Below are 20,414 nucleotides of genomic sequence, written 5' to 3' on the forward strand. Positions count from 1 at the left end.
CTTGAGAAGTTTTATGGAGAGTTCACTTTTATCTGGGGGCATCAGGGAAGGCCTTATGGGAGAAGCAATACCTAAGTTGGGGGTGGCGGGGTGTGATGGGGAGGAGCTATTCGAGGAATTGGAAATAGCATAGAGGCAGAGAGTTAAGTGTGAGAAAGAAAAAAAAATGGTTAGTAGTCCATTTAGGCTGGACTTCCATACCAGCTGGGTTATGTGGATGTTCAGATGAAGCTTTTTAAGAGGCATTATTTTTCAGGATAAATATAAAAAGGCTGAAGCAACAAGCAAACCTGGACCAGATGCCCAAGAACACGGATTCATTAATAATTCTGTGATTCTCTTGGAAATGAGAAAAACAAGCAGTTTTTTTAGGCTTTCCCTCTCCCAAGTGATTTTTCACCTTTCTGCACTTTTTATCACTTATCAATTAAGAATATTGCCCAGGGAAAAAACAAAATTGAAACAGCCCTCTAATTGTTTCTGTTTGCTCATGTTCATCAGTGTTCCTTACATTGAAAGTCCTAAGCAGGTTGGGAAAGAATTTTATTTCTATACTGTGGATAATACTAGCTAATTGTAAACATTTATTCATTCACTTTTTTTTAAAAGAATGCACTATTTTCTCAAATATTTCATATTTGAGAGAGAGCATGGTGAATTTAGAATCCATTAATTTGGGTTCTTATACCATCTATGGTCCTTGTTATTTGTGTAACCAATCATTTCACTTCTCAGGGCCTCAGTTTCTTCATGTATTGAATAAAGAGCTAGGTGGCACGGTAGATAGAATGCCAGGCCTGGAGTCAGGAAGACTCATCTTCCTGAGTTCAAATCTAGCCTCAGACACTTACTAGCTGTGTGACCCTGGGCAAGTCACTTATCCTGGTTTGCCTCAGTTTCTTCATCTGTAAAATGGACTCGAAAAGGAAATAACAAACCACTCTAGTATCTCTGCCAAGAAAATCCCAAATGGGGTCAGGAAGAGTTGGACATGACTAAATAACAATTAAATAAAGACTACTTGATCATAGGATCATGGCTGTAGAATTGGAAGGGACTTCAGAGGACATGAAGTTTGACCTCTTCATTTTATAGATGGGGACATGAGGACCATGGAGTTACCCAAGGTCACACAGGTAGTAGGCATCAGATTTAGGATTCAAATCCAAGTCCTTAGAGTCAAGATCCAGTGCTCTTGCCATGTTTCCACTCACACTGCCTCCTCAAGCTCCTAAAATGAATAGCCATTATATTTGTAAATAATTGAACTGGGTTTATGTTTTGGGTTTTTAAATTTTTTTGAGAGTGCCTCCCTTTTGTTTCAGTCCTTTTTCAGTCATGCCTGACTCTTCATGAACCCATTTGGTGATTTCTTGGCAGATATGAAAGCGGTTTGACATATCCTTCTCCAACTCATTTTACAAATGAGGAAACTGAGGCAAACAGGGTTAAGTGACTTTCCCAGGGTCACACAGCTAGTAAGTATATGAGGCTGGATTTTAACTCTGTCCTGGAATTCTACACACCAGAGCACCTACCTGTTCTGTCTTCCTTTGCTCTCCTTTAACTTTCTTTAGAAAATGATATTCTCATTCTAGAGTAAGAATTGTATTAATCTGAGTAATTTTCCCAAAGGTGAGAAAAAATGCCATACTTAGAAAAAAATTGTAATTCACTGCTTCTGTCCTTCCATCATTCTGTTGCTTTCTAGTAACATCATAGAATTTAAGAAGGAAAGTTATGAATAAATATATTTTCTAAAGTTGCATCATAAGTGGAAGAGCTGGGATTCCAACCCGACTCTTTTGCTTCTACATGTTTGTTTCACAAAATTATCTAGAATGGCTGGAGAATGCCTCCCTAAAACTGTGCATTTCTTAACACGTATGGACTTAAAAAGATGTCTTTTTGTTGTCACAATACAGAATTATTTGTATAAAACAAATTGAATATTAACATAATGTCTTTAAACTTTTTCTGAAGATAGTATGGAACCACCAAAAGTTTCCATTACTTCAGAAGATGCAATTAGAGTCTTTTGTGGAGTATTGTGCCTGCACTGCTGATGATAGTGCTTTCATGAATACGGTGCAGATACTATTTTTGCCAAAATAATTGAACTGCATTCATAGTTTCAATGGAATTTACATCAAAAATGCATGAGAAAATGCTACTATTCTTCATTTAACCAGCATTGATAGTCTTAATACCTAAACATGGACCTTCACGCCGAGGGAAACGTTTGGGATCTTAGAATATATATTTTTCATCTTTTATATGTCATTCACATTTTTGTATTATTACCAAATGTAAGTCCTCAAAATAACCATCTCTTCCTAATTTTCAAATTAAATTCCCAGGACGCTCTATTTACATCTGTAGGTTCAGGAAAATTACTAGGACTGTGCCTGTATCATAACAAAAAACCAGTATAAAAATGAAAAATTGAAATAATTTTTCCTAGTGATGGTGTCTAGAGAATGCCAAATAACCAATTTCAATCCAATTCAACGCACATTTATTAAACATCTAACCTGTGCATAGTATTGTGCTGTGTGCTGAGCATATAAAAATGAAAAATATCACGTCCTTACCCTCGGAGGAATCACAGTCTAATATGGAGAATATTTAAAAATTTACACATTCAGTTAACCTTTGTATTGCTTTGACTATTTACTATATTGATATGTTGTTTTGGGTTTTCTGTATAGAAAATTCATGATAAGGAAAATCTCTCTACCAATACAGATTGGCACCTTCTATGCAACTTCTAGTTTTGCAGACTAGACCTCTCAATGCTCTGTGTATGACACCTGGCACCCTGAGAGGTCACACCAAGGCACCCAAGCTGTGTCAGAGGCAGGACTTGAGCCCAGCTCTTCTTGACTCCAAGATTGGCTCTCTACCCACTGTACCATGCTGCCTCTCATTCTGTAGTTGAGAAGCATGGAAACAAAAGCCATTCAATTCTTTTTGCATCAGGCTCAAGCTAGTCAAAAAGATGAATTAAACTTGAAGAAAATGTTATCTTTATAAACATCTTGAATTACATACAAAATATTTCTTGTATTAGCCTTTCCTGAGCCACGATGTGATGTAGAAGAATGAGCACTGGCCTTGGACTCAGGGTTTTACTTTTCAAATATTATCTCTTCCACTTCTTACTTGTGCATCCTTGAGCAAGTCATATAATCACTCCGGGCCTCAGCTGTCTCATCTGTAAAATGATAGTGTTGGACTAGATAACCATTGAGGTTCCTTTGATTTCTAAATCTATGATCCTAAACTGGGATGAAAGCAAGGGAGAGATGAGATGAAATAAAGTGGTTGGCCTTTTCCTTTTTTAGCTCTCTTCACTACATTTTTTGTCTTTTTATCATACTTAATAGTGTGCTTCATTCATTTCCTTAACTTTTCCTTTTTGGTTAATATTGTAAATCTCCAACATATCTCTAAATAGAAACATATACAACATTGAATTGTTATCACATAATGTTTCCTTTTTTGTTTCTCCATAAGGAATATAATACGATTGTATATGTAATATATATTAGTCAAAGATCAGTCTAGAGTTAGAAAGAAAGGGGGGGAGGAAGAAAGGAAAGAAGGAAGAATAGAAAGAGAATTGACAGAGTATATGGGCAAAGAGTTGGATCAAGAGTTGAAAATTAGGAAGAAAATGGTCTAGACTGCCTTTGTAACATGGCAGTTAACTCCAAGATTCTCTCTGAAACAAAAATCCTTTTAATATTAATTTTTTTCCAATGATGTTATATGGCTATAAGTCATAGAACCTTATAGCATCCAGAAAAATGAAATGAAGATCACCCTTAGGGCAGTGGAGAGATTTTATGGTGGATAAAGGAAGGCTGCAACACACTTTCAACAGGGAATTACAAAGGAGAAGCAGAGTAGAGGATGACATAAAATAAATGTATAATTTAAAAAAAAAAGAAATTGATCATGTGTCAAAAGCAAGGGACAACCAATAGATACCTTATGTGCTCCATTGGTATACTCAGGATACGAGGAAACCTCAAGGAAGGCCTCCAAGGTATTGGTTGCCTCATCTGTGATGAACTTTTAGGATGAAAGGGATGAGCATGGCAGAGCTGTGATCTGCATCATTGGAGTGGATGTCCACTCCAGTTGCAAAACTGTTTGAATAGTTTAGAGTTAGTTAATGATAAACTAAGGGCAGCTAGGGGGCACAGTGGATAGAACACTGGGCCTGGAGTCTGGAAGACTCATCTTTGTGAGTTCAAATCCAGCCTCAGACACCAGTAAGGTGTATGACACTAGGCAAGTCACTTAACTCTGTTTGCCTCATGGTAAACTACTCCAGTACCTTTGCCAAGAAAATCCAAAATGGAGTCAGGAAACGTCAGTCATGACAGAAGAACAAAATGATAAAGTCTAGAAAGTTTTGTATGTTAGCATCTAGAGCTAGTATTACTAAAATAACTGCATGGATCCAAGATTTCATGAACTCAGCCACTCCTTTCACCAATAAAGAACATTAATAGAAAATCTCATAAGTTTCTATGCAGAAAAAAAAATCACCACCTTCCTATCAACATGGTGAGGACTGGAACTTTGGTAGGTTAGTCCTAAGATGGTAAACATAGAATCCATTGACATGTCCTTAATTTATACTTTAATAAGGTTTTTCTCGTTATTCAAATAAGAAAATGGGTATCATAAACTTATTATATTATCCTAATATTGCTTCCCTAGAAAAATCAAATTTTAAATTGCATTATTTTTATTAATATTTGTAAATATATAAATATATTACCAGTTACAAAGCCCACCATAAATGTAAATTTGATATAGTAGAAAGAACATGGAATCTGATGTCAAAAGACCTGGATTTTAGTCTTGGTTGTTCCATTTTCTAGCTATGTGAGCAAATCACTCAAACTTTCTGAGTTGAGGGATTTAAAAGGATGATCCTTGAGGGTTCCTTATAGGTCTAGAGTCTATTACTAACCATATTTAGGTAATTTATAATCATAGGATTTAAAGCTGAAAAAGACTTTATAGAATATTTAAATACCCTCATTTTAAAAGAAATTGAAGACCAGAGATGTTAAATGAGTATCCCAATGTTTAGTTGTACAATAAAATTCAATACTTAATCCTATTTTGATGGGGAAAAAACAGCTTTATTAAATGAAAGCAACAGACTGTTAAAAACTTAAACAATTCATGGGAGTATCCCGTATGTTTTAATTAAGTCTTTTGTAAGGCAGTTCATTAATAAAAAGAAAAGAAGAGGAATAAAAGTATGCTTTATCTGCCAGAATCATTATATGCCAACATTTTTTCCCGCAATAAAAACATTAAGGCAGGAATTCCTAACCGTGTGTGTGTGTGTGTGAGTGAATGCGCGCACGCGCGCCTGCATGCATACACGCAAGCACGCATGCTATGGACCTTTACAGCAATCTGTTGAAGCTTATGGACCCTTTCTCATAACAATGCTTTTAATGCATAAATTATGATATATAGGACTATCACTTAGGCAATTATGTTGAAATATAGTTATCAATTAAAAAAAAGTTTACAAACCCCAGTTTGAGAACTCCTGCCTTAGGAAAAATATTAATTTCCTTACCCTCACCCTTTTTGTGGAAAATCAATTTTAATAGTCTGACCTTGGTCCCAACTCATTCTATAAAAATGTAATTTTGGTATAATACCAACTGACATTTATATAGCCCTTTATGTTTGAAAAGTGTTTTAACTTAATTTATCTCATTTGAATCTCCAAGTAGTTTTGTGAGATAGGTTTAAAGATATTATGATCCCCATTTTATAGATGAGGAAACTGAGGGTTAGAGAGGCTAAATGAAATCACCCATGATGCCATCACCAATAAGAATTTGCAGCTGGATTTGATCCCAGGTGCTTGAATCCAGCACTCTCTATTGAATCACATTTGATTTCTACTATCTATCCTTTATGTATATCTGTGTACATTATTGTTATTTTCCTTAAACAATATACTTCTAGAGCACTGGGACTATCACAACTGCACTGGAGTGTTTAATCAATGTTTTAGAACTAGTTAGATAAAGCATTTATTAAACACTTTGTGCCAATCACTGTCCTAAGCACTGGAAATACAAATACAAACAAAAAAGATAGTCCCTATGCTCAAGTCACATTTGGTGCATCTCACTATGTTTTCCACAAAACACATCCCTCTTCCCAACTTTTCTTTCTCTTTAAAGCACCACTAGCCTTCAAAACAGCATTGGAATCATTCTTTTCTTGGCCCTCTTTCTTACTCCCACAATCCAATCACAAACCACAAATCCAATCAGTTACCAAGTTTTGTTGATTTTGTCTCCTAAACATCTTTTGCTTCTCTGCACTCATACAGTTAACACATCAGTTCAGGTCCTTATCAACTCTTACCTGAAATACTGCAATATAGCCTTTCTATTGGTGTCCCTGATTCAAGCCTCTATGCTAGCCAGTCCTTCCTCCATATCGCTGACAAAATAGTTATAAAATACAGATCTGAGCATGTCACTTCTCTGCTCCAGGAACTCCAATGACTCCCTATTACTCTAGGATCAAATGCAAACCTTTCTGTTTGATATCTAAAGCCCTTCAAAACGTAACTGCAACTTACCTTTACAGACTTGTTAAATATCTCTCCATGTAGTCTAGTCAAACTGGCCACCTTGCTATCTCTCCCACACAGAATTCCAGATCTTATCTCCATGCCTTTGCAGGCTCTATTTATCTACCATGCCTGGAATTTACTCTCTCCTCACTTGTGAATCTTAGAATCTCTAGTTTCCTCTAAAGTTCAGCTCAAATATTATCTCCTAAATGAGATCTTTCTTGATTTCATCTGTGCCCTTCCCAAATTACCTTGTAATTATTTTGTATATATTTATATGTGAACATGTTGTCATTCCTACACAAGTGCTGTTGAATGAGGCTGAAGAAAATCATGAAACCAGACAGCCTCAGTCCACCACAAATTTGTTGTATAACTTCAACTGGGCCCTCACTGCTGCAAGGCAATCCTTGTACACCTCCATAATTATCTTACTATCCCACTCGACACAATAGTTCTTCCAGACCTTTTCATTCCTCCTCAAACTTCCCATGCTTCCTCATCTCCCCACTGTCTCAGTCATGAACCTTTCCTGTTTTTTTAACTGAAAAATAAATTGATGAATTAAAAATAAAATGAATAATTAAAAATAAAAGAGATGCCTCTTTTGCCTTCCATCATATTACATCACCCAGATGCCTTCTCCCACAACCTTCTCTTTCACCTGTCTCACATAATGAGGTGGACCTTCTCTTTGCCAGGGAAAAAACCCCCTTATGTGCGCAAATGATTCCATTTTATTCTGTATGTTCCAGAAGATTGCCCCTGCCATTATCCCACTCTCACACATATCTTTAACCTTTTCCTATATACTGGCTGCTTCCCTATCACCTACAAACATCCCCATGTCTCCTCCATCCTCAAAAAACCTTTGCTTGATCCATCCATCTCCACTAGTTGTTGTCTCATATCTTTCCTGCAACTAAATTACTTGAGAAGGTCCTCTACAGTATATGCTTCTATTACCTTTTCTCTCACTTTCTTCTTAGTTTTCTACAAGCTAGCTTCCAAACCCATCTTTCAACTAAAACTTCTCTCTTTAAATTTGCTGATGATCTCTTAATTGTTAAATCTAACAGCCTTTCCCAAATTCTCATCCTTCGTGATCTTTCTGCTGCCATCGACATTGTGCATCACCCTATTCTCTTTGATACTCACTTCTAAATTTTCATGTGACTCCTTCCTGCTTCTCCTCCTATCTGCTCTCTCTTCAACTTCGTTTACTGGATTCTCAATCTAATCAAATGCTTTAACCATGGATATTCCAGTCCTATGCCCACTTATCTTCTCCCTCTATATTCTTTCATTTGGTGATCTCATCATCTCCTGTGGATTTCAATGATTGTTTCTATGCTGATTATCAAACTTACTTATTCATCATAATCTCTCTGCTGACCTCCAATCTCCTATTTCCAACTGCCTGTAGACATCTTACATTATACCTACTTTAGACATCTTCAATTCAACGTGTCCCAAACCGAGCTCATTGTCTCTCCCTCATCCCCAAACCTTTCTTTCTTCCTAACTTCCCTATTACTATTGAGGGTATTAGCATCCTTCTGCAGTGGATTGAATGTTAGGCCTGGAGTCAGGAGACTCATCTTCCTGGCTTCAAATCTGTCCTCAGACACTTCCTAGCTGTGTGACCCTGGGTAAGTCACTTAACCATATCTGCCTTAGTTTCCTCATCTGTAAAATGAGCTGGAGAAGGAAATGGCAAACCACTCCAGTATCTTTGCCAAGAAAACTCCAAATGGGGTCACAAAGAGTTGGACACAACTGAAATGACTGAACAACAAAAGCATCCTTCTAGTCACCCAGGTTCAAAACATAGATATCATCCTTGACTTCTCACTTTGTTTTATTCCTCGTATTCAATTCATTGCCAATGCCTATCAATTTTGCCTTCATAACATCTGTCTCGTTTGCACCTTTCTCTGCTCTGATATTGCTACCACCTGGGTGCAGGCTGTCATTACTTCATGCCTACATTATTGCAATAATCTGCGGGCTGGTCTGCTGCCACAATTCTCTCCCCACTTCAGTCTAACCTTCACTCAGCTATCAAACTGATCTTCCTAAAGTTCAGATTGCCACCTCCAGGATCAAACACAAAATCCTATTTGGCCTTCAAATGTCTTTATAGCCTGACCTCTCTGCTACCTTTCCAGTTTTCTTAGACCACCCCTCCCCCAAGTACTCTGTAATCCAGGAACATTGATCTCCTTTCTGATCTTTGAATAAGACATTGCAGCTCCTACCTGGGCATTTCCCACTTCATCTCTACCTCCAGGATTCCTGGCTTCCTTCAAGGCCCAGCTAAAATATTACCTTCTACAAGAAATCTATCCTGACTTCCCTTAATCCTAATGCCTTCCCTCTGTTATGTCTCACATATAGTTTGAATGTTAACTCCTTCAGCAGACTCAGTAGCTTAAGAGCAGGAACTATCTTTTACCTTTCATTGTGTCCCCAGGATTTAGTACAGCACCACCTGGCGCATAGTAGGTGCTTAATAAATGTTTGTCTGACTGACCAATATAATGTGATCCTCTGGAGGGCTGAGATGATTTCATTTTTTTTTAGGTAGCTAAGTGGTTCAGTGGACAGAGTGCTGGGCCCAGAGTCAGGAAAATCTGATACCTCAGATATAGTTACTAGCTGTGTGACCCTAGGCAAGTCACTTAACACATTTGCTTCAGTTTCCTCAACTGTAAAATGGGGATAATAGTAGAACCTACCTTCTAGGTTCTAGTTACAAGATTACAAGTTACAACGTTACAAGATCCTTCTTGTAAGGATCAAATGAGATAATAATTGTAAAGAGTTTAGAAGAATGCTTGGTATGTAGTAAGCACTATATGAATGCTAGCTATTACTACTACTACTACCACCGCCACCATCACCACCACCACCGCTACTACGGTCTTTGTATCCCCAGTAATTAGCAGAGATCCTGACACAAAGTCGTGTTTTATAAAATGCTCATTGGTTGTTGACTGTGGGTGTTTCATTGTCACTGCGGTAAATAGTGATAGTAATGGTGACCTCTGGATAAATTCCTATAGAAAACAGTAGAATCTATCGAACTGCTGTTCAACTTATAGCTAAATGTACTATTTTGTCACTCAGAAAGTAATGATGTTGTCAGGCCACTCTGAAACAGCAGTATTCTAACCCAAATGTCTTTGTATTTCAGTACCAGAGAGTGATTCCTCAAAATGTATACAATTAGCCAATTTTCGTAAACCATGTGATGTCAAAAATGTAGTTATATTCCCTAGAAAGTTATATTCTGCGTAGACTTTTGTCAGTGTCTATTTAAAAGTTTTGCCTCCCCTCTCCCCTGCTCCCGCCAAAAAATATCCATGGCTGTAATTGACTTGAGCCTCACGTTGACAAACATCCTATACTTCAGAATGTTATGTTGAGAGATTATTCTCATTCTCTGGTCAGCCTACTGTGTTTCCACTTGATTCTATTATTAGCCTTCCTGGCTGCATTGTTCTTCATCTTTGGTTTAATAACCCTTTGTAAAAATACTTAAATAATTGCATGTTTCTCTTAAAGTATAGCCCATTTTCACATTTTATTGTATGCCATGACATTTTGATAGTGATAGTAGTCATAGTAGTAATAATTCATAATAATGGTTTACATTTATATACCACTTTCTAACCAGAAGGCTTGAAAGGCAATTTAAAAGCTTACTATGTACATATCTCTATGCGTGGTTGTACATACACATAGAGTGTGCCAATATACTCACAACATACATAATACACCCTCCCCACCCCACCAACCCCAAATCAGTACACATTCTAAAATGCAATCGCTCCAAGAAGAAATATGGCAACCATTCTGTATTTGTAACTGGGCCCAATAGTCTTTAGGCTTCAATGCTATGAATAATTTATCCAACTAAAATTACAGGGGGAATTCTGGTAAGCTAAATGTAATTTCCCAACTTAGGCTTGGCAAGGAAATCAGGATGAACAGTTCTTTCTCCTGCAAAAGGTGGAACCAGGATCATTAGTGATGACAGCCACTGTGGGTCTTAGCTGGCACTTCATCTGAAAGAGTTAAGACATCTGTAAAAATTAGGAAGCTAACATCACCAAATTGCTACAGTCGGCTGCCAGAGCCCAAACTATTGGTCACCCTATCGTAGTAGTTGTAAATATTGCACAGCCGAGGAGAAGTTGACATGTTCATGAAAGGCCTTGAAAAGAGTTTTCTAAAGTCATTTTGTATCTTTATGCCTACCACCTGATTCTCATTTGATAAGCTGAGGGCATATAAGCCAGTGTTTATATTTGTGGCACCTTTGCCTACTGCCTTCCTTCCTGACAACCTTATTCATAGAGCCAATATCTCACAATAATGACTACTTCTCTCTGATGTTTAGAACCCACTTATATTCCCATGACGTTAGAATTCAAGCCCTCTCTCCCTGCCCCTCAATAAAAAGATTCAAATAGTCCTGGCACAATCTTCAAACAGGCAGACCAGAGAGAACAAAGGAGGGTCACTCCCTTTTCAAGATTCACTGAGTCATTGGTTCTTCTTGCTAGTGGCCAGTAAGGTGATTTCTTCGTCATACTTAAGTGCCTAGATTTTTCATGTGGAGCTGTTTCCCTGGAAGTGGTCAGTGAAGGCTCATTACTCCATGAAGTATACTCCAGTCTAATCCCACTACACACACACAGACACACACACACATAGTAGGTTTTGATTATTGTAAATCTTTTCTCCTCTGGTCAGCACAAGTGGAAGAAAAGGAATACCGTAGCAGTACACTCATAACACAGTTCCTGGCTTTTAAATCCCCCAAGTTTCCTTGAAGGGAAAATGATGTGAATTGCTAGTAACTTTTCAGTGATCCAAGGACTTGTTTGCTTTTATTAAGAATGGAATGTAGGGGCAGCTAGGTGGCGCAGTGGATAGAGCATTGGCCCTGAAGTCAGGAGGACCTGAGTTCAAATCCGGTCTCAGACCAAACACTTGACACTTACTAGCTGTGTGACCCCGGGCAAATCACTTAACCCCAATTGCCTGAAAAAAAAAAAAAAAGAATGGAATATAACCTAAAGCAAAATCTAAATACTTATGATGGAAAAGGTATACAATATTCAAGACATTATAGATTCAAAGTATAGTATTTAACAGTGGTGTGAATAGGAAATTCCCAAGGGAAATGGATATCTTGGCTTCCTCATTGCATAAATGTCAATCTATGTTTGCAAGTGGGGAGCAAAGTAAACAAGGTATTTGGTACTTTCATTAAGATAGAAGTGGAAACGAACATTTTTTTTTTTACTTTTCTTTTTAGAACATAAGATGTTAGAGGACAAGAAATGTTTCCGCTTTGTCTTTGTACCTCTGACACCTTGAACATTGCCTTGCTCATAGTAGGAATTTAATGTTTGTTGAATGAAATGGAATTATTTCTGCTGAATTCTACTGTTCTGCCCATGCCATTCAAGTCTGCAAGGAATCCATTCTAGATTAACGTCTTGTGCCATCTTTTTTAAGCTTTGAATTTTCATGCTTGCCTTGTGCAACACTTTTCTTTCAACGTACTTCAATCTTTTTGAAGATCTTATTTCTATCCCTATTGAGACCAAACCTTCCTAAGAAACTTTTATTACGTTTCTGAGCTACTACTCCAGAGATTTTTGCAATAGGTCCATTTTCTCTGCAGGGAAGAGGAGAGGGGATACTTGGTGCCTGTCATTACTGTCTTGTTGGGTTTCCTTGTGCCTCACTCCTTTTGGCAATTTCTCCTTGTTTTCCTTTAGCTTATAGAATTTATTCCTCTGTAAAATGACGGTTGGACTACGTTAGACTCTGATGTCCCTTCTAGCTCTTGAACTAGTATGCTAAGATTCTATTGTATGTGGACCTCTTTTCTTGTTTATTTCTTCAATCTCTTTCAATTTTCCTGCAAGCCTTTTTTTTCCCCTGTGAGTTTTCCTCCCTCCTTTCTTCATTTTTTTTCTGTGTTGCTTATCTACTCTATTTAGCACATTGGTTGCTCTTCTGAGGTGATAAGCCACCTTGCTGGAACCGTTTTTTAAAAATTCAGAAATGTCGCATACATGCCAAATAATCATGGAAAGAAAAAAAATCCAAATAACTAATGTGAAAGAGGGCATCCTTTTTAAAATTTCTTTTGTTTTTGTTCTATTATGTTTTTAAGAATGCTGTGGTATAGTGGAAAGAGTACTGGAAGGAGAGAGTTAGGAGGCCTGAACTGCAGTCCCAGTTTAGCCACTAACTAGGTGTATAACATAGGGTGGGTGGTTTAATCTTTCTGTAGTAGAGTAGTTTTTCCTAATTTGACTAATCTCTAATGTCCCTGTATACAATCATTTCTTGCATAGTACAGCAATAACAGTGCTTTTCTGAACCAAAGGTTTCTAAAAACCACAAGTTCTGAGGCAAGACAAAATACACCATCCTCTGGGCTAACATTGATTCCTATTCCTCCGTGGGTAGTTCTAAAACCCCTCAGCTTTCATTTTAACAGGGGCAACCATGTTAAACATGCATTTCTTCTTTTACTTTTTTTTTTTTAACAAGGTTTTAGATGGTATAGCTTTTTGGGTGGGTTAGGCTTGTTACCTTAGCAACGTTCAGGGGGTTTAACTTTTTGTCTATTAAGGAAAAAGAGAACAAAGCAAGCCTTACCAAGATAATTTTTCATTGTGAGTCTGAGCATTATAACAGTGATTCAAGTAAAACCTATTTATAACAGGTTCAAATCTCTTCTCAGTCTATAGCTGAGTACCATTTGAAATTCTGTAAATCCAATTACTTCCTGCTTGTTTACATAAAATATTCATCATTTATATGTATATACATTTACATAAGAATATATGTTTATCTATTGTTTTGGGGAAGAGGGGGAAATGCTTAAAGGAACAATGTGGCCAGGTGACAAACATTTGAATTATTACTTTAATTATGATTTTGCTTTGAAAGTTTTTCATTCCTCTCCATCCAGATTTTATTTATAATGAGGTTTTGATGTTTGTAATGCATTGGTTAAGATGAGGTTCCCACCACACCCCTGTAGACATCAGCAAAATGTAAAGCTATTTTAGTGAGGAAGAGTTTAGGTCATTTTAACTCTGTGTTTCTTCAGCACCACCTGGTGGATTAAATGTCTTCTATTTATTTTTTTCCTGGTTTTGGAAACAATTGATGTTAATCAAACTCTAAAACCAATTAAACGTATTTCCAACAGCCACTAAGTATTGATCTTCTGTGTATCTACCGAAATTTCAAAGATCTTTTCAGCCAAATGGAAAATTAGCAAAGTTAGAGAATTTAACCTTCTATATTGTCATGATATTGTATACCGCACTGTTTAAAATAATAGCTACTTGCGTTCATATTTTAATAGTATATAACATAGATATAAATATCTGTATATATGATATGTAATATTAATGATATAACAATATAATACATATTATATATAATATCTCATTCTTTACATGATTCATTTTTCATTTTTCCTAGTGATTAATGCAAGCCAAGGAATTTCTGTTTATTGGTAGCAAATTATGGTTGGAGTTTTAGAGTTAGAACTTTTGAAAGAAATTTTGGAAAATCTCTTCATGATATCATACATCTCAAATAGTATATTTATATAATAAAATCCCTAATCCACCCTTATTATTTATTTTAATTAAGACTAGAATTTAAATCTAAACTATCCCAATGTTAGTGCCCTAAATAATATGGATATTTTTTCCCTTTCATTAATATTCATATGGTGAATGAAAAGTCAGTTTATTATGAATTAAGTAAGTGGGCAGTTCTGTGGAAAGAACACTAGACTGAGTTTGAGTCTTGGTTCTTCATACGCAAATCACTTAAACCTCAGTTTTCCCATCTGTTAAAATGGTCACACACACACACACACACACACACACATACACATATATGTAAAACTCTATAAATACCGTTTTAAAGTTTACAAACACTCCCCTAAAATAAATTTTAACCATTAATTTTAAAGAAGTGCTTTATAAATCTTAAAACAGTGCTACAATTCGTGTTGAGAGGCCTCCTTGTGCAGGAAGTAGATAGAGTGGGGGACTTTGAGTCAGGAAACCTGGATTTGATTTTGCCTCAGCCATTTAATAACTTTGCAACCACTGTCCCTTAAACTTTCTGATTCTCAGAGTGCCTACCTCACAGAGTTTGTGGGGTCTTAAATGAGATAGCAAATACAAAAGCATTTCAAAAGCTTTTTAGGTCAATTTTGGCTCATCATAAGGAAAAACTGCTTGACAGAGGTATTCAAAAGTTGGTATATCTTGGGAGATAGTGAGTTCCCTTCATTAGAAATTTTAAGCAGAGGCTCAGTAGTGAATTTGGAAATGTAAAGGGGATTTGTATTTCAGATAGGTGATTCTGGAGGTCCTTCCAACACTATGATAATAACTAAGTGAGCAAAATAATGATCTGTGTTCATTATTCAATGGATTTGCAAATCCTGACTGTAGAAAAAGCTAACAAAATGAGCAGCATGCATTTTTTCAGTAAATTGTGTGGAAATTTTGTCTGACCATTACTTAAATTAGTAAAGGCAAAGAGTACATCAGGTTACATACAGGATCTGCATTTCCAATGTTAACTTTAGTGGAGAAAATGTTACTACTTTTAAAAAATTGCTATTAAAAATAAAGCAAATACTTATGAATTTAAAAAAACAGTATATAAAGTCAGTTGATATCACAGTCATTATGACTACCTCATTTTTTAAATTATAGTGGCGATTCTTGTTTTCAGAATTTGCTTATTGATGGACAAGGCAGTTTTCAAATGAGAAAAACAAACATTATTTAGGGTCAGTTTATGATTTAATGTGTTAGTGAAGTTTAGCTAAGGGAGCCAGTCTATCCTCAGAATATGCATTTCATATTCTTTTCCTTTAGAGCAGTATTTGTGTATCCAGAGGACAGATTTAGGCCCTGTGTATTTGAACTATGCCTTGGAGAGGCAGTGTACATGGTGGATAAAGAGCCAGTCTTGAAGCAAGGAAAACCAGGGTTCAAATTGAACCCCTGACACCTATTACTGGTGTGATCTTGGTCAAGTCACTTAAGGCATCAATGTTCAAGGCAATTCCATAAGTTTCAGAGACATTGTCAGAGAAGTTGTCAACCTGCAATGTTTGAGGGAATTTCTTCATCTGAGAGTTCCCATGCCAGTCAAATCACAGGTCCAGTTCCTTGCCCTTTATTTATGCTGTATAGTATCCAAAGGGTTAATTGGTGAAGAAAAGCTATTATGATTTGAATAACAAGTATGTTTAGTGCCTTGTAACACCATTTAGGATAAATAATTACAGTAATGGAAGACAACCAACTTTACAAACACATGCTTCTTTCTCATCTTGAGCCAGGCTTAATTAATTTACCTTGCTGCTTTAAGATAATACTTAAACATTCTTTTCTTTCTTTTTTCTCCATAGGCCTTGGATTGTATACTGTAAATTCAGTATATGGAGATACTATTGTTATGCCTTGCCGTCTCGAAGTACCTCAGACCCTTATGTTTGGAAAATGGAAATACGTAAGTGTAGCCTACCTTGAACTTGGTTAATTGTCTCCCATTTTCAAAGTAAGATTCCTTCTGTGAATAAAATGGGAGCTTCAAATTAACATAATTGCAATATTCTGCTGTCAAGTAAAATGCATGAAGGTAAAATTAGTCTTATAAATATGCCACGAGGATAATTCCTTGAGTCCTGCATGCCAGAATCTGTTCTTCACCCTCCTCTCCCCCAAATGCCTGACCTATTCCCCTAGATCATATTAGCCTGAAAAGACATCTTGTTGTATTAGAAGTGGTGATATTCCTAGGACTTACCCAGGAAGCTTTGTACCTTGTTGAAATGTTCAGGAGCCATATTTTAATGTCTCTCCATTACTCCCTGATTTTCAACATACACTCTGCAAAGAAAGTCACTTCAAGCACAATTCAGTTTTGATGCGTAGCCTCTGAACCCACAGCAAAAATGACAAGTGTAGAACAAATAAATTGGGATTTATTCATTAGATTTATGAATATCCAGGTGGGGATTTTTAGACATTTTTTACATTTGTGTCCCAAATTTCACCACCTATTACTCTCTTTTGTACTTCCTCTTCCAGCCATTGTCCTCACAGAAAATGACTTTTCCTTCTACTAAAATTAAGGCCATGATTTTTTTCAATTTCCTATCATCACAAATATCTCAGTGTAATTTACTCTCTCTCTCCTCTTTTCTTCTCATCTAAATGGAAGATCCGGCCCTGCTACTTGTCACAGATTCAGGCTTCTATGTATTCTCCAAAACTTTGTTTCATCAATTAACCCCTTTCTCTCATGCATCTTCACTCTCTCCCTCTCCAATTGCTTTTGACCATCTGCCTACAAATCTGCTTAGTTCTTCTCAATCAACTATCGGGCCTGTAGCTGTAGCCTAGATGGAGTATAGTTATCTCCCATTCAGATATAAGCCCACTTCCCTTTTTCCTTTCACTACCAAACTTCATGAGAAAAAGCCTACACACAATGTTTTTCCATCCATTTCCATCTAGTTTCCATCCCCATTGTTCTATTGAAACTGCTCTTTCAAAGGTCACTGATGACCTCATAATCATTAAATCCAATGGCCTTTTCTCAGACCTCATTTTCCTTGACCTTTATGGAACATTTAACATTGCTGACCCTTGATGCTTTTTTTGTCTCTTGGCTTTTGTCACACCATATTTTCCTAATGATGTTCTTACCTCTGTGACTACTCCTTCCCTTAATCCTCTTCCTTATCCCTCAAGGTTTTCTCAGTTTCTCTCTCAATGTCATCCACTCTCACAACTTAAACTATCACCTCCACTCAGATGACTCCCAAATCTCTTTCACCACCACCCCCACCTCTCTGCTGAACTGATTCAGATTTCTAATCACTGATTAGTCATCTTTACCTAGATTTCTTGGCAGGACTTCAAACGGAAATGACAAAGGAGAACTTGTCATCTTTCTCTTAAGCCCAGTACTTCTTTGGACTTTCTCATTTCTTTCCTTGTCATCACCATTTACCCAGCCATTCATTCTTTAGACTGGTGTTTGTTGACTTTTCCTTTGCCTTCCTTTTGCTATATACAATCAGCATCATGGTACAGATGGAAAAGTATAGGTTCCGGAATCAAGGGACCTGAGTTCAGAAGCTTTAATGCTTACTATCCATTGTGACTTTGGACAAGGTATTTACTCTCCTTGGGCCTCAGTTTCTTCATATGTAAAATGAAGATGTGTGTGTTTTTTGAAGTCCCTTCCAGCTCTAAATCTGTGATCCTATGAAATATATTCCCCCTCTCTCTGTTCCTGCCTTTCATTCCTATTGTCACAAGCCTAGTGCAGGTCATCATTCCCACCCAACTGTGTCTGCAAATCATCCTCCTAACTATCCTTTCTCTACCTCTGGACTCTTCCTCTGCCAATCCATCCTTCACACCACTGGGTGATTCCTCTTTCTTGTGCCTAGTAGTAAGTATTTTTGGATAGAGTATGCTTATAGCCTAGTAACAAGAAGGGAGATGGGGAAGATTAATTTTTGTTTGTAAGTGAGGGAAAGAGAATAATGACAGTCTCACAAAGATAATTTTTCATTGTCCAACTATGTACACAATAGCAGTTCACTGGATCCCTTACTTAGATCTGGAAAGATCTTAGAGAAAGCCTAATTTGCTCTCTGACTAGGTACAGAAGACCACAAAGGTTAAGCAATCTGCCCAAGGTCACATAGCTAGTAAGTAGCAGATCCAGGATTCCAACTAAAGTCTTCTGACTCCAAATCCATTTTTCTTTCCATATGCACCCACTGCCTATAAAGTAATTTAAGTAAAATTTCTCTTTAACAGTAGAAAATATTCTCACATCTCATATTTATAATGCCTTCCATAAAGAATAATTAATTACATTATGAAATACTGAAAACACTCATTTCTTGCCTATTTACATAAATAAAAATTGAGTTGGGGGGGAAGAGAGAGAGACAGAGACAGAGACAGAGAGAGAGAGAGAGAGAGAGAGAGAGAGAGAGAGAGATTCCATATGGAGGTGAAGATGCTTAGAGGAGAAATATTCCAGCCAATCTGGCAAAAATTTTATTATGGATTTAGTTACCATTTTACTCTTTAAAAAAAGAACAAAGATCTGATTACAAACTCAGATAATCTCAGATTTAGAAGAGACCTCACTAGTCTTTTATTTGCAATCTTCCACAAGAGGAGATTCACTATCTCAAAAGATCTTATTCCACTTTTAGACTAATTGTTAGGAAGTATTTTTTTTCTCTTTTTTCTCTGCATCAAGCCTAAATCTAATTCTTTGCAACTTAAGCCACTGCTCTTAATTCTTTCTGCCCTCAGATGCTGAGTAGGACAAATCTAATCTCTCTTCCATGTTAGAGTCCTTCAGACATTTGATATCCCCCCTAAATCATTTACCCAGGCTAAACCTGCTCATTATCTTCAAATGACCATTTGTGGTATGGTCTGCAGCCCTCTCATCATCCCATTTACCCCATTCTGAATGGACTTCAGCTTGTTTATGGCCTTCGTGTAATGTGGCATCTGAAAGGGAACAAAGTTCCGCAGATGTGGTATGATCAGGATAGAGTACAGCAGAAATATCAATTCTCTTTCTGGACACTCTTCCTCTATTAATACAGCAGTGTAACATTAGCTTTTATTTATTTATTTGGCTACAAAGTCACGCAGTTGACTTACATCAAACTTATAGTCCGCTAAAACCCTCAGACTTTAAAATATATATATATATATATATATATATATATATATATAAGCTATTAAGTACCCATACCTCATTCTTTCTGTACTTGTGAAGTAAATTTTTTTAAAAATTCAACTATAAAACTTGACATTTATCCCTATAAAATTTAATCTTATTGGATTATGCACATTATTTTAATTGGCATTTTAAAAATCCTAACTCTGGCATCCATTGTGTTAGCTATTCCTATCAGCTTCATGTTACATTTACAAATTTGATATGCGTGCCTCCTATAATAATAGCAATAATAAGAAATGCTATCGTAGGTAAACATTTCTATAGCTCTGATTATGTGCCATGCATAATGCCAAGCACTTTATAATTATTATCTCATTTAATCCTCACAACAACCCTGGAAGGTAGGTGCTATTAATAGCTCCATTTTACAGATGGGGAAACTGCAGCAAACAAAAGTTAAGCTACTTGTTCAGGGTCACACAGCTAGTAAGCGTTTTAGACGGTATTTGAACTCTGGTCTTACTGACTCCAGAGTGAGCACTCTATCTCCTGCACCACCACCAGCTGCCCCATTGATTTAAAATATTGACTAGGACCAAGGACATATCCCCAGGGTACTGCGCTTGAAACCTCTGCCAAAATGCTCTTTGGACCTGGTATTCAGCCAGTTCTGAATCCTTCTGACTATACTAGTACATTTCCATCTCATTTCTAAGAGTAGCATAACAAATTTTGCTAAAAACCAAACTATATTATGTTACTAGCATTTGCCTAATACATTTATCTATCAAAAAAAGGTAATGTGGTTAATTCAGTATGGTCTGTTCTCAATTAAGCCATGATAGATTTCAGGGATCTCTACTTCCCTTTCTAAATTCTCACCAACTATCCCCTTAATAACGTGTTCTAGAATTTTGCCTAAAATGGAAATCAAGCTTACTGACTTAGAATGTTTAAA

The 20,414-nt window shown here is 36.7% G+C and overlaps 1 protein-coding gene across 2 annotated transcripts in view; it reads left to right on the top strand.

The window, feature by feature from the left end:
• The window catches only part of ALCAM (activated leukocyte cell adhesion molecule), a 253,315-nt gene that overhangs the window by 181,253 nt on the left and 51,648 nt on the right, over positions 1–20,414 (top strand). For both annotated transcript variants that reach the window (XM_027868663.1, XM_027868664.1), the window contains exon 2: positions 16,134–16,234. In XM_027868663.1, the coding sequence (XP_027724464.1) occupies positions 16,134–16,234 (101 nt within the window). The remainder of the gene's footprint in view (positions 1–16,133; positions 16,235–20,414) is intronic.

Source organism: Vombatus ursinus, unplaced genomic scaffold, assembly GCF_900497805.2.
Source record: "Vombatus ursinus unplaced genomic scaffold, bare-nosed wombat genome assembly UNPS02001419.1, whole genome shotgun sequence".
Lineage (NCBI taxonomy): Eukaryota > Metazoa > Chordata > Mammalia > Diprotodontia > Vombatidae > Vombatus > Vombatus ursinus.